The 26,143-nt window shown below is 43.6% G+C and overlaps 4 protein-coding genes across 4 annotated transcripts; all 4 read right to left on the minus strand.

The window, feature by feature from the left end:
* Positions 1–634: 634 nt before the first annotated feature.
* LOC310800280 (olfactory receptor 10H1-like) lies at positions 635–3,771 on the minus strand (the record flags this gene model as incomplete). Its single annotated transcript, XM_083662853.1, has 2 exons — positions 635–768; positions 3,006–3,771. The coding sequence occupies 2 exons, from the start codon at positions 3,769–3,771 to the stop codon at positions 635–637; spliced, it is 900 nt and encodes a 299-aa protein (XP_083518979.1).
* Positions 3,772–9,275: 5,504 nt separating this feature from the next.
* On the minus strand, positions 9,276–10,940 carry LOC310799996 (olfactory receptor 10H1-like; the record flags this gene model as incomplete). Its single annotated transcript, XM_083662597.1, has 2 exons — positions 9,276–9,409; positions 10,175–10,940. 2 exons carry the CDS (start codon positions 10,938–10,940, stop codon positions 9,276–9,278), a joined length of 900 nt encoding a protein of 299 aa, XP_083518723.1.
* A 6,396-nt stretch (positions 10,941–17,336) lies between these two features.
* On the minus strand, positions 17,337–18,119 carry LOC310799997 (olfactory receptor 10H2-like; the record flags this gene model as incomplete). Its single annotated transcript, XM_083662598.1, has 1 exon — positions 17,337–18,119. One exon carries the CDS (start codon positions 18,117–18,119, stop codon positions 17,337–17,339), a length of 783 nt encoding a protein of 260 aa, XP_083518724.1.
* Positions 18,120–23,639: 5,520 nt separating this feature from the next.
* Positions 23,640–24,422, minus strand: LOC310799998 (olfactory receptor 10H2-like; the record flags this gene model as incomplete). The annotated part of the gene is made up of 1 exon (XM_083662599.1): positions 23,640–24,422. One exon carries the CDS (start codon positions 24,420–24,422, stop codon positions 23,640–23,642), a length of 783 nt encoding a protein of 260 aa, XP_083518725.1.
* Between the last annotated feature and the right edge of the window lie 1,721 nt (positions 24,423–26,143).

A 26,143-nucleotide genomic window follows, 5' to 3' on the forward strand; every position in this document is an offset into this window, starting at 1 on the left:
GACCATTTCGGGTCAATTAGGTTTCTTCATCGTTTCATTGTCATAAATGGTCACAAACGGTATGAATATTGGCTGGGGCGCAGGGTATTTTGGGCTTATATCAAGGATATGTGTGTATTTGGAAATGTGTGTGTGTGTGTGTGTGTGTGTGTGTGTGTGTGTGTGTGTGTGTGCGTGCGTGCGCGCGCGTGCGTGTGCGTGCGTGCGTGCCCCCGCATGTGCATGCGTGTACATGTGTATTATATTGTGGAGGACAACAGATAGCAAGGTAGCTGTCATCAGACATGAGGGCTAAGTGGCAAAACTCAGCACATGCATAAGAGTAAACAAACAGAAACATCATGAAGCAGAAACTGTGAGTGTCAGAGATTATCTGAAGGAGAAGGAATGGAAACAACACTGAACCATACAGTTCATTTACAAACAACAGGCTGCACAGTAACAGATACATAGGTCCATGTAAAAATCTGACTTTGGGTATATTTTGATTAGAATGATTACTATAAAATAATATGAACATGGTTATTAATAGTTTGACATCTCATTGTAAACATGGGAGATGGTAAGATATTATACAAGAAGTGGAATAAATAAATAAAAATCTGTAATTTCCTGATTACCTTGAAAGGAACTTTTAAGTTTCTATTAAACTGTCGAAGGAGAAACCCGGCCGGGAGAACCACAGTGCCTCGACTCTCCATGCACTGATGTTCTGGTCCGTGCGGAGTAGTTCCACAGCAGTGGATTGGGGTTTCTTGGACCCGTCCGCTGGCAACATTGCAGAGGAAGATTAAGTGGTCAGATCCGTGAGTGGCTGCTGCTGGGATACAAGCCGAGGTGTAAGTAGCCTCGGCTGGGTCACCTGGGCGAGTGTGTATGATGTGAGACCCCAAACACCCAACGACCCCAGGTTACATCACTCATGATGTATCCCAGTTGCATTTAGAAGGTGTAGTGTGTAATATGTCGGGTTAGGGCATATTGCACAGTGAAGCCTGGCCTCCCCCTTGCCAGGTGCATCTATCAGATGTATGTGTCAAGTTAACTGGAAAGAAGCATGACATTATGGATTACCGTAAATTCCGGACTATAAGACGCACCGGTCTATAAGCCGCGGGACCAAAATTGACTATTTTTTTCTTCTATAAGCCGCACCGGACTATAAGCCGCGGGTGTTTTGATGTTTAATTACCATGTGAAAGGGTTCGTGCACAGAGAGGAATGTCGGGAAAGAGATCGCTGTTTGGGGAAGCTCCCATTTATTAACATTTCAACAAAACAAAACAAAAGTCAGGTCACTAATCCCCAGACAAAATCACACAACAATAGGCTACCGTATATGTGCAGCAAACCTGTAACCAGAGAAGTCAAGTCACTAATCCTCGTCTTCCTCTTCTTCCTGCGTACTGAAACCACCAAAGTCCTCATCTTCAGTGTCGGAAACGAACAGGTTCAGGGTGGCTTCGTCAACCACTCTCCTCTCTCCTTCATTGTCACTCAAAACCAACGAACTCCTCTTCATCACTGTCGGCATCGAACAGCCTCTGAAGCCTCTGACGGCCCTCAGCGCCAGCTGTGGCGGCGTCATCCTTTTCATCCCGCAGCAGTCCAGCGTTTTGGAACCCGTTGGTGATTGTGGATGTTTTCACACTCCTATAATATTCCGTGATCTTCCTTTGTGTGAATTCGCCGAAGTTTGTGATTTTCTCCTGGTAGTCGGGAGGGAGTTGTTCAGTAGTTCTCCCCCGGACGGACAGTCCCTTTCGTCTCATGAATCGGTAGCACCAAGATGGCCCACCTCTGAAATGTTCAATTTTCATCTCGGTGGCGATTGTTTTGGCCTTCAGTCGGATCTGCACCGTGGAAACGTCTCGGCCGTCTCCTCTCTGGGTCAACACCCAGTCCTCAAGGGAATCTTCAAGTTCCGGCCATCTGCTTTTGTGGCCTCTGAAGGACTTTTTTGTCTTATTACACTGAGACAGTTCCTGCTGCTGCTGCTTCCAACGTCTCACCATTGACTCATCGATGCCCAGGATACGCGCTGCTGCTCTGTTTGTTTCTTTTAGTGCGAGTTCGACTGCTTTCAGCTTGAAAGCTGCGTCGTGTGACTTTCTGCGTACCTTCCCCATGGTAAGTGAGAGAGAGACTGCTTGTCTTGTTGTGATTCCGGGCTGATGAACTTTGCTTACCGTAATTACCATATGTAAGGGTTCACGCACAGAGGGGATTGTTGGCTGTTTGAGGAAGCTCCCATTTACCGTATTACCGTAACATTTCAACAAAACAACATAACACAACACCTTTGTTTATTTCGACAGTGCACACAGTGTCCGCGGTGTGGTGAAAAGAGGGCAAGAGAGGAAATTAAAACAGAAGTGGATTTATAGTTAGAAAGAGTGCTAAAAAAGAGAGTTTTTTTTTTTTTTTTTTTTTTTTTTCTGAAAAAATCCATAGATAAGACGCACCGTTATATAAGCCGCAGGGGCCAAAAAACGGGAAAAAAGCCGCGGCTTATAGTCCGGAATTTACGGTAATTATAGGGAAAATACAGAAAGAAGAAAAACATGAAATGATGTTGTATTTATTTACACTGGCTACACTCACCCTAGAAAATGAGAAGAGAGAAATAAAAAAAAATTAGCCAACATATTCATATTTTGTTTAAATTCTGTGAATTTACTGAACTTTTGTTTCACCAGACCACAACCCAAATAAAGAAAATGATAGTGGGCCACACACACTTTTCAAGACTACAAAATAGTATTTGTATTTACAGATTTGGTTTCCAGTAGTCTTCCAGACTTATCACACTTACACAGGAACCCTGGAACGAGCCAGTATGTAACGATAGACCAGACTTTTACATATGCCTCGTATTTTGGACAGCCCCATTCCATACATGATAGGATTTAAAAGCATTAAAACATTCACCCATGTCTGAGCATACACAAATATACCATATTTCAACACATGGGGCCAACTCCTCTGGTCAACTCTTTTGATACCTATCAAAAAGCAGCAAGCAAAGGAATAGCAGAGAAAGGAAACCAGCTGAGGAGCACAGGTACTAAGAGCTTTCTGCCTGGTCTCTTTTGAACCAGCAAAACAAATGTAAAGAATCTTCATGTAACAAAAAAGGATGGGAATTACAGGGACACAGTTGGTTAGACAAAGGTTAAAGAGACCAAAAATGTTATTGACTCTGGTGTCAGAGCGTGAGCATGCCAGCTTGACGATGAGATAGTTGGCACACTTCCAATCATTGATGAAGTTTCCACACAGTGTCAAACGCAGACTCAAGGATAGATTGATCAGGGTTATGAGAGCAGCGTACAACCACGTCACAACAATAAATACAGCCACCTTGTTAGATGTCATGTGTGTATTATATTGTAGAGGATGACAGATAGCAAGGTATCGGTCATAAGACATGAAGGTTAAAGTGAGAAGCTGCGTATTTCCATATGAGTATAGACAGAACATCTGCAAAAAACACCATGGGACAGAAACTGTGTGAGTGTCAGAGATCAGCTGAACCAGAAGGAATGGAAAAATCGCTGCAGAACGATACAGTTCATTTACAAACAGGCTGCACAGAAACAGATACATAGGTTCATGTAAGCTTCTATTCATCCAAATAACCACAAGGATTGCTGTGTTGGAAAAAACAACTGCAATGTACAACAATGCTATTATTATAAAATACAAGTATTTCAAATGTCCAAAATGTGCATAACCCCCAAGAATGAAAGATACAGTAACATTGTCCATTATCTTTGGAGTAGTTCACAAACCTAATGACAATTCACTCCCGTACCCACACAGAAGATCCAGGATCCGATGCCCCCCCCCCCCCCAAAAGAAAGAGTATACATGACACAAGTTGACATGTTTCACACACAATCTAACGTTCTAATCTGCTGTCATGTACACAGCTGTACTCCTCCCTCCCTGCCTGTAGAGAGCAGCGATGTCCGCTGCTTTATACCTTTTCAGGCCAGTCCCACAGGTACCTGTGCATCACTAGCCTGGTGAACCAGCCCGTCACGTGAACTCACATTTCATTTGGTTCTGCGTGACGGTCTGGCCCCCTGGTGCTAGTGCATCACATATTCATCCAGGCTAAACAACTCTGACTCAGGCACTTTGGGATTCTTTCTTACTGCTAACTTTTCACTGTCTGAAGTTTACATTGGAGCAAAAATAACTGAAAAATGGGTTTGGGGAGCAAACAGAATTATTTTATTCAGTCATAGTATGTTCTGTTCAATTCAATTCAAAATACTTTATTAGTCCCTCGAGGAGCAATTTGAGGCAGGTATCTTTTTCAGCGCACATCTCCTCCCACATACTCACACGTAGACGCCATTCCATCGTTAAGCTGGTTGAGGAATCCATTGCGTGTGTTCAACTTTCCCATATCTTTTGTAGATTTTTTGCCATCCGGGTTCGAACACGGTATTTTTAACATGGGAGGGAATGGACGGGAGGGTGCGACCGACAGACATGTGGTGACAGAGAGGCTGGGCACACACACATACACACAGTGCCGCAGGCATTCAACATGAGGTCCATGGTCCTTTTAAAGGCCGTCAGGATTGAACCTACGGTCCGCGACCCTCTGACAGGCTGCGGGGCTCAACCTGATGGCCCCTGAGGCCCCTGAGGCCCCTTTGGCCCCAGAGGACCTGTTCCCTCACTTATTCACGGCCTCCGGATCCAGCCAGCTCCCTAGAAACTCTCAGTTTAGTGGTGTCACGTCCTCTGTCACTGAGAGTGTCGGTAGGGTAAGCCCTTTCATGAAGTCAGCTTTCTGGGTCACCTGGGGACCATATGTGGAAGAAGCTGACTTCATCACCAAAAGCCTTGCCTAAGCGTTTCTGATGATCGGTGTCCTCTGCTGCCCTTTGGGCCTCTCGTTCAGCTTTCGCTCTGAGCAACTCCTGGTTCTCAAGCTGTTACTCTTGCCAACTCTGTCTCTGTGTGCGTATCTACGATATATTACATATTGCATACTGCCCATTGCTGATGACCAGCTACGTTCTCAATCTCATAATCATAATAAAATGTTCTCAATCTCATAATCATTTATATAGGCACATTGTAAAACGCTTTTATCCAAAGCGCTTTACAATGTGCCTACATTCACCCAATACACACACGCATACATACGCATACACACACAGACACACAGACACACAGACACACACACACACACACACACACACACACACACACACACACACACACACACACACACACACACACACACACACACAGTGGAATCAAACTACATTTAACATTGAATGCCACTATCCTTATCCATCCAAAAAAGAAACATAGTCCAATAGGATGTGATATTGCACCAGCCCTTTAAAAAGAAACATTCTCTGCACCGTCTCTTGACTCTCAAAACATGTTGTGAAACCAGTACAGCCGCTTAGCAGTGTGAAAGAGGGCCAAAATGCCTCACTTTGGTCCATATCATTGCCTCTACCCAGAATGCAACAGTCCTGCTCAGAGTTGCTCTCTGGCTCCATTGATGTGGTGAAATGTGAGCGGATTGCTGCTTCCGGTGCACTTTTTGCACAGACAAGAGAGCTGCAGCTGCTGCTGCTCCAAACACATCCAGGATGCAAATGTTCGTGCCACCACGAGTCATAGGCCACCTGTGATACATGTGTAGCTGCGTCTGATGGCTGTAGATTAGCGTGCGTGTGCCAGTGTCAGTGTCAGGTGTCAGTGGCAGTGGCAGTGTCAGTACAAGAATGGACAAGACACAAGGCTGGTGTCAGGTGTCGGTACCAGACACAAGGCTGGCCAGAATTCCAAGCAATGAGTTGTTTGGACCTGACACACGCTGTTGTGCTGTGTCTCTGGCGCCGCCCTGTGGCGTCTTGGGGATTTACACCACTTCCTCAAACTGCACCACATGGCAGCTGCAGAGAGGTGAGTGGAGTGGCCTTTTGGGCAGCATTGTGGTTGTATTGATGGCGTTTCTGTTTGTTTGCCTCATGGTGAGCCTGTAGTGAGTTGATGCTACATGTTTATTGGATGTTATTGTTGGATTTTTCAAAGCAGAGTTTGACTTGAGTTGAGCACTGAGAGGTGTGCATTTGATTCCCTTGTTGGTGAACGTGTTTTCTCATTCTCGGCCTGTAGCAGTGTGTGTGTGTGTGTGTGTGTGTGTGTGTGTGTGTCGCTGCTGAGCCAAGACGTTTGCTCTGTTGATTGTGTATAAAAGGCTGGGACATTTCTGGGTGCCTGACTGTCCCTTTGTTAAGTGATGAGATGACAATGCAATGCCTGCACCTGCATCTGGTTGAGGCTTTTGCCCTGTTGGGAAAGAGGCAGTGTTTCAGTTGACTTGGGTGTAGTGCCCCACGTTTTAGTCCAGCTTTACCTACCTGTGGCTTAGTTGGTCCTGTGTGTGTGTGTGTGTGTGTGTGTGTTCCAGGGTGACATTCCTTCTAGTATTGACTTCATGCTGTAAACTAAGTGTCTGTTGCTTGTTTCTATGTTAAATGGTGCCAGTTTCACCGTGTGTGCTCAGCATGATGAGAGATATTTTGTTGTAATTGTCACAATGCTTATCTGGTAGCTATACTATACTATAAGAGTTTCCGGTCTACAGTGACGAGACAAAAAGGTGTAAATAACACAGCTACGTGTGCAGGTAAGCAGGACAACATGGGTTGAGTAAACACACATGCTGTCATAGGGTATGTTAAGGAGGGTGGGAATATAGTTGGCCGTTTGTAATTCCGCCTGTGAATGTTTTGAGAGCAAGGTGATAAACGTTAGCATCTATGCTAATTGTGGCTAACTCTTGCTAGCGGTTGTGCCCTGTGGTGCTGTTTCAGGTGTAAATTGTCTGTGTTTGAAGTACATTCTATAATCTAAGAAGATTGAATCACTTCTACCAACCTGTGAATTCTGTTAGTGACGCTAAAGAGGGGAGAGGAGTATTCATGTTTTGTATGATTTATTGATGTTTTATGTTATGGATGCTGTATTTTGTCATTTGTATTTAACTAAGAGAAAAAGACATAGTTTCCGGTCTAAAGTGACGAGACAAAAACGTGTAAATAACACAGCTACGTCTGTATATCTAATTTGCAGAATGCCAGTAAAGAAACGTATCATTCCAACACACTGACTGGAGTCTTGCTTAGTCAAGTGTGTAACACAAATTAAATGGCAAGTTTTTCTCTCCACTTCCCATCATGAGGGCAACCATCTGAAATAAAAGTGCTTCATTTGAATTTGACTGTTAAAAATCTGTACCAACCCTAAAGGCTATGTTTTGTGTAAGCATTGAAATTCAACTTCTGTTTTTTGGTTTCTTTTTTACTTAACGGTGTGCAGTTGAGAAGCCTGAGCCTCTCTCTCTTTACTGTACAATGTTGGCTTATGACAAACCGTATCTAACATGTGCTTTTGTTGTTTAACAGAGTGCTGTGTTCTTTGTCATATACCTGACTCTGTAAAAGTCAGCGCTGGTAGCGAGCAACACTCCAAGAAGGGAAGAAGCTCAGGTGCAATAATAAGACACAAGGGGCTCTATCGTCCGACAGGTGATATCCCCTAATAGCGCTTGCACACCTGTTTGCGCGTGCCTTAAGGCAGGGAAGATAGCAGTCCGCCTTGCGCCATCCGCCAAGTGTTATGCCGAGTTTTGCACCCCAGCGCCGGCAGCATCCCCACCTCACGGGAGCATATTGTAATGATTCATACAGAAATGTAACTGTTTCAAAGTGATATAATTGTCTGGTAGACGTGAACTCCCTGATTTCTAAGTTAAAGCAGCCCCGAAATATGTTGGGGATGCAATTCTCGGCCGGGATGCGGAAAGGTTCACGGCACCTGTCGCAGACGCAAATTAGAGCCGTGCCAAATGTCTCTCTTAATGCTACTGTGGAGTATAATAGTAACAAAGCATCCAGGTTGGCTGATCAGTAACGTATGACCTCTGACCTGCATGGATGCAGCACTAGAGGTCACATGACGTATGACCTCTGGCCTGCATGGAGACAGCACTAGAGGTCACATTACGCTCCCAGCTCATTGTGATGTGATTGCCCTTTCAGAATTAAGTATTCAACAAAGCCGTGTAATAATAAAGTTGATCCGACTGATTTATTCAGAGAGAATCCTGTACAAATTTATCTTTCATATTACAGTATCATTAACCTGTCCATGGTGCTGAATTAGCAGGTGTGCATGTGTTTGTGCGTCATGGCCATAATATGAAAATAGGAATATTTGGGACAGATTGTCAGGTCACCACCTAAAATTGGTCTTGTTGTAGGTTTAATGAAATGTGTTGATTTAACATGCAATAGCCTAGCCTCCGAAAGGCTAAATAACAACACAAGCAAGACGACTGTTTCAAAATCAAATTTATTTCACAGCAGTGGTGAAGGCATTATCAAACTGTGGAACAGATGTCAAAGCAAAATAATAGAATTTATGAACAAACGACTACAAATCAACAAAATAACCACATCAGGGTGATTAAGTATTAAAATAAAGTCTAAAAAAATCACACAACTTTTCCCGCCCGCATTGTCCTTGTGCAGTCCTAGACCATTTCGGGTCAATTAGGTTTCTTCATCGTTTCATTGTCATAAATGGTCACAAACGGTATGAATATTGGCTGGGGCGCAGGGTATTTTGGGCTTATATCAAGGATATGTGTGTATTTGGAAATGTGTGTGTGTGTGTGTGTGTGTGTGTGTGTGTGTGTGTGTGTGTGTGTGTGTGTGTGCGTGCGTGCGTGCGCGCGCGCGCGTGTGCGTGCGTGCGTGCGTGCGTGCGTGCGTGCGTGTGTGTGTGTGTGTGTGCGTGCCCCCGCATGTGCATGCGTGTACATGTGTATTATATTGTGGAGGACAACAGATAGCAAGGTAGCTGTCATCAGACATGAGGGCTAAGTGGCAAAACTCAGCACATGCATAAGAGTAAACAAACAGAAACATCATGAAGCAGAAACTGTGAGTGTCAGAGATTATCTGAAGGAGAAGGAATGGAAACAACACTGAACCATACAGTTAATTTACAAACAACAGGCTGCACAGTAACAGATACATAGGTCCATGTAAAAATCTGACTTTGGGTATATTTTGATTAGAATGATTACTATAAAATAATATGAACATGGTTATTAATAGTTTGACATCTCATTGTAAACATGGGAGATGGTAAGATATTATACAAGAAGTGGAATAAATAAATAAAAATCTGTAATTTCCTGATTACCTTGAAAGGAACTTTTAAGTTTCTATTAAACTGTCGAAGGAGAAGCTCGGCCGGGAGAACCACAGTGCCTCGACTCTCCATGCACTGATGTTCTGGTCCGTGCGGAGTAGTTCCACAGCAGTGGATTGGGGTTTCTTGGACCCGTCCGCTGGCAACATTGCAGAGGAAGATTAAGTGGTCAGATCCGTGAGTGGCTGCTGCTGGGATACAAGCCGAGGCGTAATTAGCCTCAGCTGGGTCACCTGGGCGAGTGTGTATGATGTTGTGAGACCCCAAACACCCAACGACCCCAGGTTACATCACTCATGATGTATCCCAGTTGCATTTAGAAGATGTAGTGTGTAATATGTCGGGTTAGGGCATATTGCACAGTGAAGCCTGGCCTCCCCCTTGCCAGGTGCATCTATCAGATGTATGTGTCAAGTTAACTGGAAAGAAGCATGACATTATGGATTAATTATAGGGAAAATACAGAAAGAAGAAAAACATGAAATGATGTTGTATTTATTTACACTGGCTACACTCACCCTAGAAAATGAGAAAAGAGAAATAAAAAAAAATGAGCCAACATATTCATATTTTGTTTAAATTCTGTGAATTTACTGAACTTTTATTTCACCAGACCACAACCCAAATAAAGAAAATGATAGTGGGCCACACACAAAATAGTATTTGTATTTACAGATTTGGTTTCCAGTAGTCTTCCAGACTTATCACACTTACACAGGAACCCTGGAACGAGCCAGTATGTAACAATAGACCAGACTTTTACATATGCCTCGTATTTTGGACAGCCCCATTCCATACATGATAGGATTTAAAAGCATTAAAACATTCACCCATGTCTGAGCATACACAAATATACCATATTTCAACACATGGGGCCAACTCCTCTGGTCAACTCTTTTGATACCTATCAAAAAGATGCAAGCAAAGGAATAGCAGAGAAAGGAAACCAGCTGAGGAGCACAGGTACTAAGAGCTTTCTGCCTGGTCTCTTTTGAACCAGCAAAACAAATGTAAAGAATCTTCATGTAACAAAAAAGGATGGGAATTACAGGGACACAGTTGGTTAGACAAAGGTTAAAGAGACCAAAAATGTTATTGACTCTGGTGTCAGAGCGTGAGCATGCCAGCTTGACGATGAGATAGTTGGCACACTTCCAATCATTGATGAAGTTTCCACACAGTGTCAAACGCAGACTCAAGGATAGATTGATCAGGGTTATGAGAGCAGCGTACAACCATGTCACAACAATAAATACAGCCACCTTGTTAGATGTCATGTGTGTATTATATTGTAGAGGATGACAGATAGCAAGGTATCGGTCATAAGACATGAAGGCTAAAGTGAGAAGCTGCGTACCTCCATATGAGTATAGACAGAACATCTGCAAAAAACACCATGGGACAGAAACTGTGTGAGTGTCAGAGATCAGCTGAACCAGAAGGAATGGAAAAATCGCTGCAGAACGATACAGTTCATTTACAAACAGGCTGCACAGAAACAGATACATAGGTTCATGTAAGCTTCTATTCATCCAAATAACCACAAGGATTGCTGTGTTGGAAAAAACAACTGCAATGTACAACAATGCTATTATTATAAAATACAAGTATTTCAAATGTCCAAAATGTGCATAACCCCCAAGAATGAAAGATACAGTAACATTGTCCATTATCTTTGGAGTAGTTCACAAACCTAATGACAATTCACTCCCGTACCCACACAGAAGATCCAGGATCCGATGCCCCCCCCCCCCCAAAAGAAAGAGTATACATGACACAAGTTGACATGTTTCACACACAATCTAACGTTCTAATCTGCTGTCATGTACACAGCTGTACTCCTCCCTCCCTGCCTGTAGAGAGCAGCGATGTCCGCTGCTTTATACCTTTTCAGGCCAGTCCCACAGGTACCTGTGCATCACTAGCCTGGTGAACCAGCCCGTCACGTGAACTCACATTTCATTTGGTTCTGCGTGACGGTCTGGCCCCCTGGTGCTAGTGCATCACATATTCATCCAGGCTAAACAACTCTGACTCAGGCACTTTGGGATTCTTTCTTACTGCTAACTTTTCACTGTCTGAAGTTTACATTGGAGCAAAAATAACTGAAAAATGGGTTTGGGGAGCAAACAGAATTATTTTATTCAGTCATAGTATGTTCTGTTCAATTCAATTCAAAATACTTTATTAGTCCCTCGAGGAGCAATTTGAGGCAGGTATCTTTTTCAGCGCACATCTCCTCCCACATACTCACATGTAGACGCCATTCCATCGTTAAGCTGGGTGAGGAATCCATCGCGTGTGTTCAACTTTCCCATATCTTTTGTAGATTTTTTGCCATCCGGGTTCGAACACGGTGTTTTTAACATGGGAGGGAATGGACGGGAGGGTGCGACCGACAGACATGTGGTGACAGAGAGGCTGGGCACACACACATACACACAGTGCCGCAGGCATTCAACATGAGGTCCATGGTCCTTTTAAAGGCCGTCAGGATTGAACCTACGGTCCGCGACCCTCTGACAGGCCGCGGGGCTCAACCTGATGGCCCCTGAGGCCCCTGAGGCCCCTTTGGCCCCAGAGGACCTGTTCCCTCACTTATTCACGGCCTCCGGATCCAGCCAGCTCCCTAGAAACTCTCAGTTTAGTGGTGTCACGTCCTCTGTCACTGAGAGTGTCGGTAGGGTAAGCCCTTTCATGAGGGTATAAGTCAGCTTTCTGGGTCACCTGGGGACCATATGTGGAAGAAGCTGACTTCATCACCAAAAGCCTTGCCTAAGCGTTTCTGATGATCGGTGTCCTCTACTGCCCTTTGGGCCTCTCGTTCAGCTTTCGCTCTGAGCAACTCCTGGTTCTCAAGCTGTTACTCTTGCCAACTCTGTCTCTGTGTGCGTATCTACGATATATTACATATTGCATACTGCCCATTGCTGATGACCAGCTACGTTCTCAATCTCATAATCATAATAAAATGTTCTCAATCTCATAATCATTTATATAGGCACATTGTAAAACGCTTTTATCCAAAGCGCTTTACAATGTGCCTACATTCACCCAATACACACACGCATACATACGCATACACACACAGACACACAGACACACACACACACACACACACACACACACACACACACACACACACACACACACACACACACACACACACACACACACACACACACACAGTGGAATCAAACTACATTTAACATTGAATGCCACTATCCTTATCCATCCAAAAAAGAAACATAGTCCAATAGGATGTGATATTGCACCAGCCCTTTAAAAAGAAACATTCTCTGCACCGTCTCTTGACTCTCAAAACATGTTGTGAAACCAGTACAGCCGCTTAGCAGTGTGAAAGAGGGCCAAAATGCCTCACTTTGGTCCATATCATTGCCTCTACCCAGAATGCAACAGTCCTGCTCAGAGTTGCTCTCTGGCTCCATTGATGTGGTGAAATGTGAGCGGATTGCTGCTTCCGGTGCACTTTTTGCACAGACAAGAGAGCTGCAGCTGCTGCTGCTCCAAACACATCCAGGATGCAAATGTTCGTGCCACCACGAGTCATAGGCCACCTGTGATACATGTGTAGCTGCGTCTGATGGCTGTAGATTAGCGTGCGTGTGCCAGTGTCAGTGTCAGGTGTCAGTGGCAGTGGCAGTGTCAGTACAAGAATGGACAAGACACAAGGCTGGTGTCAGGTGTCGGTACCAGACACAAGGCTGGCCAGAATTCCAAGCAATGAGTTGTTTGGACCTGACACACGCTGTTGTGCTGTGTCTCTGGCGCCGCCCTGTGGCGTCTTGGGGATTTACACCACTTCCTCAAACTGCACCACATGGCAGCTGCAGAGAGGTGAGTGGAGTGGCCTTTTGGGCAGCATTGTGGTTGTATTGATGGCGTTTCTGTTTGTTTGCCTCATGGTGAGCCTGTAGTGAGTTGATGCTACATGTTTATTGGATGTTATTGTTGGATTTTTCAAAGCAGAGTTTGACTTGAGTTGAGCACTGAGAGGTGTGCATTTGATTCCCTTGTTGGTGAACGTGTTTTCTCATTCTCGGCCTGTAGCAGTGTGTGTGTGTGTGTGTGTGTGTGTGTGTGTGTGTGTGTGTGTGTGTGTGTGTGTGTGTGTCGCTGCTGAGCCAAGACGTTTGCTCTGTTGATTGTGTATAAAAGGCTGGGACATTTCTGGGTGCCTGACTGTCCCTTTGTTAAGTGATGAGATGACAATGCAATGCCTGCACCTGCATCTGGTTGAGCCTTTTGCCCTGTTGGGAAAGAGGCAGTGTTTCAGTTGACTTGGGTGTAGTCAGTGCCCCACGTTTTAGTCCAGCTTTACCTACCTGTGGCTTAGTTGGTCCTGTGTGTGTGTGTGTTCCAGGGTGACATTCCTTCTAGTATTGACTTCATGCTGTAAACTAAGTGTCTGTTGCTTGTTTCTATGTTAAATGGTGCCAGTTTCACCGTGTGTGCTCAGCATGATGAGAGATATTTTGTTGTAATTGTCACAATGCTTATCTGGTAGCTATACTATACTATAAGAGTTTCCGGTCTACAGTGACGAGACAAAAAGGTGTAAATAACACAGCTACGTGTGCAGGTAAGCAGGACAACATGGGTTGAGTAAACACACATGCTGTCATAGGGTATGTTAAGGAGGGTGGGAATATAGTTGGCCGTTTGTAATTCCGCCTGTGAATGTTTTGAGAGCAAGGTGATAAACGTTAGCATCTATGCTAATTGTGGCTAACTCTTGCTAGCGGTTGTGCCCTGTGGTGCTGTTTCAGGTGTAAATTGTCTGTGTTTGAAGTACATTCTATAATCTAAGAAGATTGAATCACTTCTACCAACCTGTGAATTCTGTTAGTGACGCTAAAGAGGGGAGAGGAGTATTCATGTTTTGTATGATTTATTGATGTTTTATGTTATGGATGCTGTATTTTGTCATTTGTATTTAACTAAGAGAAAAAGACATAGTTTCCGGTCTACAGTGACGAGACAAAAACGTGTAAATAACACAGCTACGTCTGTATATCTAATTTGCAGAATGCCAGTAAAGAAACGTATCATTCCAACACACTGACTGGAGTCTTGCTTAGTCAAGTGTGTAACACAAATTAAATAAGAAGTTTTTCTCTCCACTTCCCATCATGAGGGCAACCATCTGAAATAAAAGTGCTTCATTTGAATTGGACTGTTAAAAATCTGTACCAACCCTAAAGGCTATGTTTTGTGTAAGCATTGAAATTCAACTTCTGTTTTTTGGTTTCTTTTTTACTTAACGGTGTGCAGTTGAGAAGCCTGAGCCTCTCTCTCTCTTTACTGTACAATGTTGGCTTATGACAAACCGTATCTAACATGTGCTTTTGTTGTTTAACAGAGTGCTGTGTGTTCTGTGTCATATACCTGACTCTGTAAAAGTCAGCGCTGGTAGCGAGCAACACTCCAAGAAGGGAAGAAGCTCAGGTGCAATAATCAGACACAAGGGGCTCTATCGTCTGACAGGTGCTATCCTCTAATAGCGCTTGCACACCTGTTTGCGCGTGCCATAAGGCAGGGAAGATAGCAGTCCGCCTTGCGCCATCCGCCAAGTGTTATGCCGAGTTTTGCACCCCAGCGCCGGCAGCATCCCCACCTCACAGGAGCATATTGTAATGATTCATACAGAAATGTAACTGTTTCAAAGTGATATAATTGTCTGGTAGACGTGAACTCCCTGATTTCTAAGTTAAAGCAGCCCCGAAATATGTTGGGGATGCAATTCTCGGCCGGGATGCGGAAACGTTCACGGCACCTGTCGCAGACGCAAATTAGAGCCGTGCCAAAATCATGGCTGATGGTTGTACAGAAAACAACTGTCTCTCTTAATGCTACTGTGGAGTATAATAGTAACAAAGCATCCAGGTTGGCTGATCAGTAACGTATGACCTCTGACCTGCATGGATGCAGCACTAGAGGTCACATGACGTATGACCTCTGGCCTGCATTGAGACAGCACTAGAGGTCACATTACGCTCCCAGCTCATTGTGATGTGATTGCCCTTTCAGAATTAAGTATTCAACAAAGCCGTGTAATAATAAAGTTGATCCGACTGATTTATTCAGAGAGAATCCTGTACAAATTTATCTTTCATATTACAGTATCATTAACCTGTCCATGGTGCTGAATTAGCAGGTGTGCATGTGTTTGTGTGTCATGGCCATAATATGAAAATAGGAATATTTGGGACAGATTGTCAGGTCACCACCTAAAATTGGTCTTGTTGTAGGTTTAATGAAATGTGTTGATTTAACATGCAATAGCCTAGCCTCCGAAAGGCTAAATAACAACACAAGCAAGACGACTGTTTCAAAATCAAATTTATTTCACAGCAGTGGTGAAGGCATTATCAAACTGTGGAACAGATGTCAAAGCAAAATAATAGAATTTATGAACAAACGACTACAAATCAACAAAATAACCACATCAGGGTGATTAAGTATTAAAATAAAGTCTCAAAAAATCACACAACTTTTCCCGCCCGCATTGTCCTTGTGCAGTCCTAGACCATTTCGGGTCAATTAGGTTTCTTCATCGTTTCATTGTCATAAATGGTCACAAACGGTATGAATATTGGCTGGGGCGCAGGGTATTTTGGGCTTATATCAAGGATATGTGTGTATTTGGAAATGTGTGTGTGTGTGTGTGTGTGTGTGTGTGTGTGTGTGTGTGTGTGTGTGTGTGTGTGTGTGTGTGTGTGTGTGTGTGTGTGCATGCGTGTACATGTGTATTATATTGTGGAGGACAACAGATAAGAAGGTAGCTGTCATCAGACATGAGGGCTAAGTGGCAAAACTCAGCACATGCATAAGAGTAAACAAACAGAAACATCATGAAGCAGAAACTGTGAGTGTCAGAGATTATCTGAAGGAGAAGGAATGGAAACAACACTGAACCATACAGTTAATTTACAAACAACAGGCTGCACAGTAACAGATACATAGGTCCATGTAAAAATCTGACTTTGGGTATATTTTGATTAGAATGATTACTATAAAATAATATGAACATGGTTATTAATAGTTTGACATCTCATTGTAAACATGGGAGATGGTAAGATATTATACAAGAAGTGGAATAAATAAATAAAAATCTGTAATTTCCTGATTACCTTGAAAGGAACTTTTAAGTTTCTATTAAACTGTCGAAGGAGAAGCTCGGCCGGGAGAACCACAGTGCCTCGACTCTCCATGCACTGATGTTCTGGTCCGTGCGGAGTAGTTCCACAGCAGTGGATTGGGGTTTCTTGGACCCGTCCTCTAGCAACATTGCAGAGGAAGATTAAGTGGTCAGATCCGTGAGTGGCTGCTGCTGGGATACAAGCCGAGGCGTAATTAGCCTCAGCTGGGTCACCTGGGCGAGTGTGTATGATGTTGTGAGACCCCAAACACCCAACGACCCCAGGTTACATCACTGATGATGTATCCCAGTTGCATTTAGAAGATGTAGTGTGTAATATGTCGGGTTAGGGCATATTGCACAGTGAAGCCTGGCCTCCCCCTTGCCAGGTGCATCTATCAGATGTATGTGTCAAGTTAACTGGAAAGAGGCATGACATTATGGATTAATTATAGGGAAAATACAGAAAGAAGAAAAACATGAAATGATGTTGTATTTATTTACACTGGCTACACTCACCCTAGAAAATGAGAAAAGAGAAAGAAAAAAAAATTAGCCAACATATTCATATTTTGTTTAAATTCTGTGAATTTACTGAACTTTTGTTTCACCAGACCACAACCCAAATAAAGAAAATGATAGTGGGCCACACACACATTTCAAGACTACAAAATAGTATTTGTATTTACAGATTTGGTTTCCAGTAGTCTTCCAGACTTATCACACTTACACAGGAACCCTGGAACGAGCCAGTATGTAACAATAGACCAGACTTTTACATATGCCTTGTATTTTGGACAGCCCCATTCCATACATGATAGGATTTAAAAGCATTAAAACATTCACCCATGTCTGAGCATACACAAATATACCATATTTCAACACATGGGGCCAACTCCTCTGGTCAACTCTTTTTGATACCTATCAAAAAGATGCAAGCAAAGGAATAGCAGAGAAAGGAAACCAGCTGAGGAGCACAGGTACTAAGAGCTTTCTGCCTGGTCTCTTTTGAACCAGCAAAACAAATGTAAAGAATCTTCATGTAACAAAAAAGGATGGGAATTACAGGGACACAGTTGGTTAGACAAAGGTTAAAGAGACCAAAAATGTTATTGACTCTGGTGTCAGAGCGTGAGCATGCCAGCTTGACGATGAGATAGTTGGCACACTTCCAATCATTGATGAAGTTTCCACACAGTGTCAAACGCAGACTCAAGGATAGATTGATCAGGGTTATGAGAGCAGCGTACAACCATGTCACAACAATAAATACAGCCACCTTGTTAGATGTCATGTGTGTATTATATTGTAGAGGATGACAGATAGCAAGGTATCGGTCATAAGACATGAAGGTTAAAGTGAGAAGCTGCGTACCTCCATATGAGTATAGACAGAACATCTGCAAAAAACACCATGGGACAGAAACTGTGTGAGTGTCAGAGATCAGCTGAACCAGAAGGAATGGAAAAATCGCTGCAGAACGATACAGTTCATTGACAAACAGGCTGCACAGAAACAGATACATAGGTTCATGTAAGCTTCTATTCGTCCAAATAACCGCAAGGATTGCTGTGTTGGAAAAAACAACTGCAATGTACAACAATGCTATTATTATAAAATACAAGTATTTCAAATGTCCAAAATGTGCATAACCCCCAAGAATGAAAGATACAGTAACATTGTCCATTATCTTTGGAGTAGTTCACAAACCAATAATTAGTGTCAACATAATTAAATCATTTGGCTTAATGCTTTAGAGATGATCATCAAGTGTAAAGGAGATTAACAAACGTGAGACCCAAAATGACAATTCACTCCCCTACCCACACAGAAGATCCAGGATCCGATGCCCCCCCCCCCCCCCCAAAAGAAAGAGTATACATGACACAAGTTGACATGTTTCACACACAATCTAACGTTCTAATCTGCTGTCATGTGCACAGCTGTACTCCTCCCTCCCTGCCTGTAGAGAGCAGCGATGTCCGCTGCTTTATACCTTTTCAGGCCAGTCCCACAGGTACCTGTGCATCACTAGCCTGGTGAACCAGTCCGTCACGTGAACTCACATTTCATTTGGTTCTGCGTGACGGTCTGGCCCCCGACGCCATGGGGGGGCTGGTGGACTAGCCTGGTAAAACGCTTTTATCCAAAGCGCTTTACAATGTGCCTACATTCACCCAATACACACACGCATACATACGCATACACACACAGACACACAGACACACACAGACACACAGACACACACACACACACACACACACACACACACACACACACACACACACACACACACACACACACACACACACACACACACACACACAGTGGAATCAAACTACATTTAACATTGAATGCCACTATCCTTATCCATCAAAAAAAGAAACATAGTCCAATAGGATGTGATATTGCACCAGCCCTTTAAAAAGAAACATTCTCTGCACCGTCTCTTGACTCTCAAAACATGTTGTGAAACCAGTACAGCCGCTTAGCAGTGTGAAAGAGGGCCAAAATGCCTCACTTTGGTCCATATCATTGCCTCTACCCAGAATGCAACAGTCCTGCTCAGAGTTGCTCTCTGGCTCCATTGATGTGGTGAAATGTGAGCGGATTGCTGCTTCCGGTGCACTTTTTGCACAGACAAGAGAGCTGCAGCTGCTGCTGCTCCAAACACATCCAGGATGCAAATGTTCGTGCCACCACGAGTCATAGGCCACCTGTGATACATGTGTAGCTGCGTCTGATGGCTGTAGATTAGCGTGCGTGTGCCAGTGTCAGTGTCAGGTGTCAGTGGCAGTGGCAGTGTCAGTACAAGAATGGACAAGACACAAGGCTGGTGTCAGGTGTCGGTACCAGACACAAGGCTGGCCAGAATTCCAAGCAATGAGTTGTTTGGACCTGACACACGCTGTTGTGCTGTGTCTCTGGCGCCGCCCTGTGGCGTCTTGGGGATTTACACCACTTCCTCAAACTGCACCACATGGCAGCTGCAGAGAGGTGAGTGGAGTGGCCTTTTGGGCAGCATTGTGGTTGTATTGATGGCGTTTCTGTTTGTTTGCCTCATGGTGAGCCTGTAGTGAGTTGATGCTACATGTTTATTGGATGTTATTGTTGGATTTTTCAAAGCAGAGTTTGACTTGAGTTGAGCACTGAGAGGTGTGCATTTGATTCCCTTGTTGGTGAACGTGTTTTCTCATTCTCGGCCTGTAGCAGTGTGTGTGTGTGTGTGTGTGTGTGTGTGTGTGTGTGTGTGTGTGTGTGTGTGTGTGTGTGTCGCTGCTGAGCCAAGACGTTTGCTCTGTTGATTGTGTATAAAAGGCTGGGACATTTCTGGGTGCCTGACTGTCCCTTTGTTAAGTGATGAGATGACAATGCAATGCCTGCACCTGCATCTGGTTGAGCCTTTTGCCCTGTTGGGAAAGAGGCAGTGTTTCAGTTGACTTGGGTGTAGTCAGTGCCCCACGTTTTAGTCCAGCTTTACCTACCTGTGGCTTAGTTGGTCCTGTGTGTGTGTGTGTTCCAGGGTGACATTCCTTCTAGTATTGACTTCATGCTGTAAACTAAGTGTCTGTTGCTTGTTTCTATGTTAAATGGTGCCAGTTTCACCGTGTGTGCTCAGCATGATGAGAGATATTTTGTTGTAATTGTCACAATGCTTATCTGGTAGCTATACTATACTATAAGAGTTTCCGGTCTACAGTGACGAGACAAAAAGGTGTAAATAACACAGCTACGTGTGCAGGTAAGCAGGACAACATGGGTTGAGTAAACACACATGCTGTCATAGGGTATGTTAAGGAGGGTGGGAATATAGTTGGCCGTTTGTAATTCCGCCTGTGAATGTTTTGAGAGCAAGGTGATAAACGTTAGCATCTATGCTAATTGTGGCTAACTCTTGCTAGCGGTTGTGCCCTGTGGTGCTGTTTCAGGTGTAAATTGTCTGTGTTTGAAGTACATTCTATAATCTAAGAAGATTGAATCACTTCTACCAACCTGTGAATTCTGTTAGTGACGCTAAAGAGGGGAGAGGAGTATTCATGTTTTGTATGATTTATTGATGTTTTATGTTATGGATGCTGTATTTTGTCATTTGTATTTAACTAAGAGAAAAAGACATAGTTTCCGGTCTACAGTGACGAGACAAAAACGTGTAAATAACACAGCTACGTCTGTATATCTAATTTGCAGAATGCCAGTAAAGAAACGTATCATTCCAACACACTGACTGGAGTCTTGCTTAGTCAAGTGTGTAACACAAATTAAATAAGAAGTTTTTCTCTCCACTTCCCATCATGAGGGCAACCATCTGAAATAAAAGTGCTTCATTTGAATTGGACTGTTAAAAATCTGTACCAACCCTAAAGGCTATGTTTTGTGTAAGCATTGAAATTCAACTTCTGTTTTTTGGTTTCTTTTTTACTTAACGGTGTGCAGTTGAGAAGCCTGAGCCTCTCTCTCTCTTTACTGTACAATGTTGGCTTATGACAAACCGTATCTAACATGTGCTTTTGTTGTTTAACAGAGTGCTGTGTGTTCTGTGTCATATACCTGACTCTGTAAAAGTCAGCGCTGGTAGCGAGCAACACTCCAAGAAGGGAAGAAGCTCAGGTGCAATAATCAGACACAAGGGGCTCTATCGTCTGACAGGTGCTATCCTCTAATAGCGCTTGCACACCTGTTTGCGCGTGCCATAAGGCAGGGAAGATAGCAGTCCGCCTTGCGCCATCCGCCAAGTGTTATGCCGAGTTTTGCACCCCAGCGCCGGCAGCATCCCCACCTCACAGGAGCATATTGTAATGATTCATACAGAAATGTAACTGTTTCAAAGTGATATAATTGTCTGGTAGACGTGAACTCCCTGATTTCTAAGTTAAAGCAGCCCCGAAATATGTTGGGGATGCAATTCTCGGCCGGGATGCGGAAACGTTCACGGCACCTGTCGCAGACGCAAATTAGAGCCGTGCCAAAATCATGGCTGATGGTTGTACAGAAAACAACTGTCTCTCTTAATGCTACTGTGGAGTATAATAGTAACAAAGCATCCAGGTTGGCTGATCAGTAACGTATGACCTCTGACCTGCATGGATGCAGCACTAGAGGTCACATGACGTATGACCTCTGGCCTGCATTGAGACAGCACTAGAGGTCACATTACGCTCCCAGCTCATTGTGATGTGATTGCCCTTTCAGAATTAAGTATTCAACAAAGCCGTGTAATAATAAAGTTGATCCGACTGATTTATTCAGAGAGAATCCTGTACAAATTTATCTTTCATATTACAGTATCATTAACCTGTCCATGGTGCTGAATTAGCAGGTGTGCATGTGTTTGTGTGTCATGGCCATAATATGAAAATAGGAATATTTGGGACAGATTGTCAGGTCACCACCTAAAATTGGTCTTGTTGTAGGTTTAATGAAATGTGTTGATTTAACATGCAATAGCCTAGCCTCCGAAAGGCTAAATAACAACACAAGCAAGACGACTGTTTCAAAATCAAATTTATTTCACAGCAGTGGTGAAGGCATTATCAAACTGTGGAACAGATGTCAAAGCAAAATAATAGAATTTATGAACAAACGACTACAAATCAACAAAATAACCACATCAGGGTGATTAAGTATTAAAATAAAGTCTCAAAAAATCACACAACTTTTCCCGCCCGCATTGTCCTTGTGCAGTCCTAGACCATTTCGGGTCAATTAGGTTTCTTCATCGTTTCATTGTCATAAATGGTCACAAACGGTATGAATATTGGCTGGGGCGCAGGGTATTTTGGGCTTATATCAAGGATATGTGTGTATTTGGAAATGTGTGTGTGTGTGTGTGTGTGTGTGTGTGTGTGTGTGTGTGTGTGTGTGTGTGTGTGTGTGTGTGTGTGTGTGTGTGTGTGTGCATGCGTGTACATGTGTATTATATTGTGGAGGACAACAGATAAGAAGGTAGCTGTCATCAGACATGAGGGCTAAGTGGCAAAACTCAGCACATGCATAAGAGTAAACAAACAGAAACATCATGAAGCAGAAACTGTGAGTGTCAGAGATTATCTGAAGGAGAAGGAATGGAAACAACACTGAACCATACAGTTAATTTACAAACAACAGGCTGCACAGTAACAGATACATAGGTCCATGTAAAAATCTGACTTTGGGTATATTTTGATTAGAATGATTACTATAAAATAATATGAACATGGTTATTAATAGTTTGACATCTCATTGTAAACATGGGAGATGGTAAGATATTATACAAGAAGTGGAATAAATAAATAAAAATCTGTAATTTCCTGATTACCTTGAAAGGAACTTTTAAGTTTCTATTAAACTGTCGAAGGAGAAGCTCGGCCGGGAGAACCACAGTGCCTCGACTCTCCATGCACTGATGTTCTGGTCCGTGCGGAGTAGTTCCACAGCAGTGGATTGGGGTTTCTTGGACCCGTCCTCTAGCAACATTGCAGAGGAAGATTAAGTGGTCAGATCCGTGAGTGGCTGCTGCTGGGATACAAGCCGAGGCGTAATTAGCCTCAGCTGGGTCACCTGGGCGAGTGTGTATGATGTTGTGAGACCCCAAACACCCAACGACCCCAGGTTACATCACTGATGATGTATCCCAGTTGCATTTAGAAGATGTAGTGTGTAATATGTCGGGTTAGGGCATATTGCACAGTGAAGCCTGGCCTCCCCCTTGCCAGGTGCATCTATCAGATGTATGTGTCAAGTTAACTGGAAAGAGGCATGACATTATGGATTAATTATAGGGAAAATACAGAAAGAAGAAAAACATGAAATGATGTTGTATTTATTTACACTGGCTACACTCACCCTAGAAAATGAGAAAAGAGAAAGAAAAAAAAATTAGCCAACATATTCATATTTTGTTTAAATTCTGTGAATTTACTGAACTTTTGTTTCACCAGACCACAACCCAAATAAAGAAAATGATAGTGGGCCACACACACATTTCAAGACTACAAAATAGTATTTGTATTTACAGATTTGGTTTCCAGTAGTCTTCCAGACTTATCACACTTACACAGGAACCCTGGAACGAGCCAGTATGTAACAATAGACCAGACTTTTACATATGCCTTGTATTTTGGACAGCCCCATTCCATACATGATAGGATTTAAAAGCATTAAAACATTCACCCATGTCTGAGCATACACAAATATACCATATTTCAACACATGGGGCCAACTCCTCTGGTCAACTCTTTTTGATACCTATCAAAAAGATGCAAGCAAAGGAATAGCAGAGAAAGGAAACCAGCTGAGGAGCACAGGTACTAAGAGCTTTCTGCCTGGTCTCTTTTGAACCAGCAAAACAAATGTAAAGAATCTTCATGTAACAAAAAAGGATGGGAATTACAGGGACACAGTTGGTTAGACAAAGGTTAAAGAGACCAAAAATGTTATTGACTCTGGTGTCAGAGCGTGAGCATGCCAGCTTGACGATGAGATAGTTGGCACACTTCCAATCATTGATGAAGTTTCCACACAGTGTCAAACGCAGACTCAAGGATAGATTGATCAGGGTTATGAGAGCAGCGTACAACCATGTCACAACAATAAATACAGCCACCTTGTTAGATGTCATGTGTGTATTATATTGTAGAGGATGACAGATAGCAAGGTATCGGTCATAAGACATGAAGGTTAAAGTGAGAAGCTGCGTACCTCCATATGAGTATAGACAGAACATCTGCAAAAAACACCATGGGACAGAAACTGTGTGAGTGTCAGAGATCAGCTGAACCAGAAGGAATGGAAAAATCGCTGCAGAACGATACAGTTCATTGACAAACAGGCTGCACAGAAACAGATACATAGGTTCATGTAAGCTTCTATTCGTCCAAATAACCGCAAGGATTGCTGTGTTGGAAAAAACAACTGCAATGTACAACAATGCTATTATTATAAAATACAAGTATTTCAAATGTCCAAAATGTGCATAACCCCCAAGAATGAAAGATACAGTAACATTGTCCATTATCTTTGGAGTAGTTCACAAACCAATAATTAGTGTCAACATAATTAAATCATTTGGCTTAATGCTTTAGAGATGATCATCAAGTGTAAAGGAGATTAACAAACGTGAGACCCAAAATGACAATTCACTCCCCTACCCACACAGAAGATCCAGGATCCGATGCCCCCCCCCCCCCCCCCAAAAGAAAGAGTATACATGACACAAGTTGACATGTTTCACACACAATCTAACGTTCTAATCTGCTGTCATGTGCACAGCTGTACTCCTCCCTCCCTGCCTGTAGAGAGCAGCGATGTCCGCTGCTTTATACCTTTTCAGGCCAGTCCCACAGGTACCTGTGCATCACTAGCCTGGTGAACCAGTCCGTCACGTGAACTCACATTTCATTTGGTTCTGCGTGACGGTCTGGCCCCCGACGCCATGGGGGGGCTGGTGGACTAGCCTGGTAAAACGCTTTTATCCAAAGCGCTTTACAATGTGCCTACATTCACCCAATACACACACGCATACATACGCATACACACACAGACACACAGACACACACAGACACACAGACACACACACACACACACACACACACACACACACACACACACACACACACACACACACACACACACACACACACACACACACACACAGTGGAATCAAACTACATTTAACATTGAATGCCACTATCCTTATCCATCAAAAAAAGAAACATAGTCCAATAGGATGTGATATTGCACCAGCCCTTTAAAAAGAAACATTCTCTGCACCGTCTCTTGACTCTCAAAACATGTTGTGAAACCAGTACAGCCGCTTAGCAGTGTGAAAGAGGGCCAAAATGCCTCACTTTGGTCCATATCATTGCCTCTACCCAGAATGCAACAGTCCTGCTCAGAGTTGCTCTCTGGCTCCATTGATGTGGTGAAATGTGAGCGGATTGCTGCTTCCGGTGCACTTTTTGCACAGACAAGAGAGCTGCAGCTGCTGCTGCTCCAAACACATCCAGGATGCAAATGTTCGTGCCACCACGAGTCATAGGCCACCTGTGATACATGTGTAGCTGCGTCTGATGGCTGTAGATTAGCGTGCGTGTGCCAGTGTCAGTGTCAGGTGTCAGTGGCAGTGGCAGTGTCAGTACAAGAATGGACAAGACACAAGGCTGGTGTCAGGTGTCGGTACCAGACACAAGGCTGGCCAGAATTCCAAGCAATGAGTTGTTTGGACCTGACACACGCTGTTGTGCTGTGTCTCTGGCGCCGCCCTGTGGCGTCTTGGGGATTTACACCACTTCCTCAAACTGCACCACATGGCAGCTGCAGAGAGGTGAGTGGAGTGGCCTTTTGGGCAGCATTGTGGTTGTATTGATGGCGTTTCTGTTTGTTTGCCTCATGGTGAGCCTGTAGTGAGTTGATGCTACATGTTTATTGGATGTTATTGTTGGATTTTTCAAAGCAGAGTTTGACTTGAGTTGAGCACTGAGAGGTGTGCATTTGATTCCCTTGTTGGTGAACGTGTTTTCTCATTCTCGGCCTGTAGCAGTGTGTGTGTGTGTGTGTGTGTGTGTGTGTGTGTGTCGCTGCTGAGCCAAGACGTTTGCTCTGTTGATTGTGTATAAAAGGCTGGGACATTTCTGGGTGCCTGACTGTCCCTTTGTTAAGTGATGAGATGACAATGCAATGCCTGCACCTGCATCTGGTTGAGGCTTTTGCCCTGTTGGGAAAGAGGCAGTGTTT

Source organism: Poromitra crassiceps, assembly GCF_964638095.1.
Source record: "Poromitra crassiceps genome assembly, chromosome: 29".
Lineage (NCBI taxonomy): Eukaryota > Metazoa > Chordata > Actinopteri > Beryciformes > Melamphaidae > Poromitra > Poromitra crassiceps.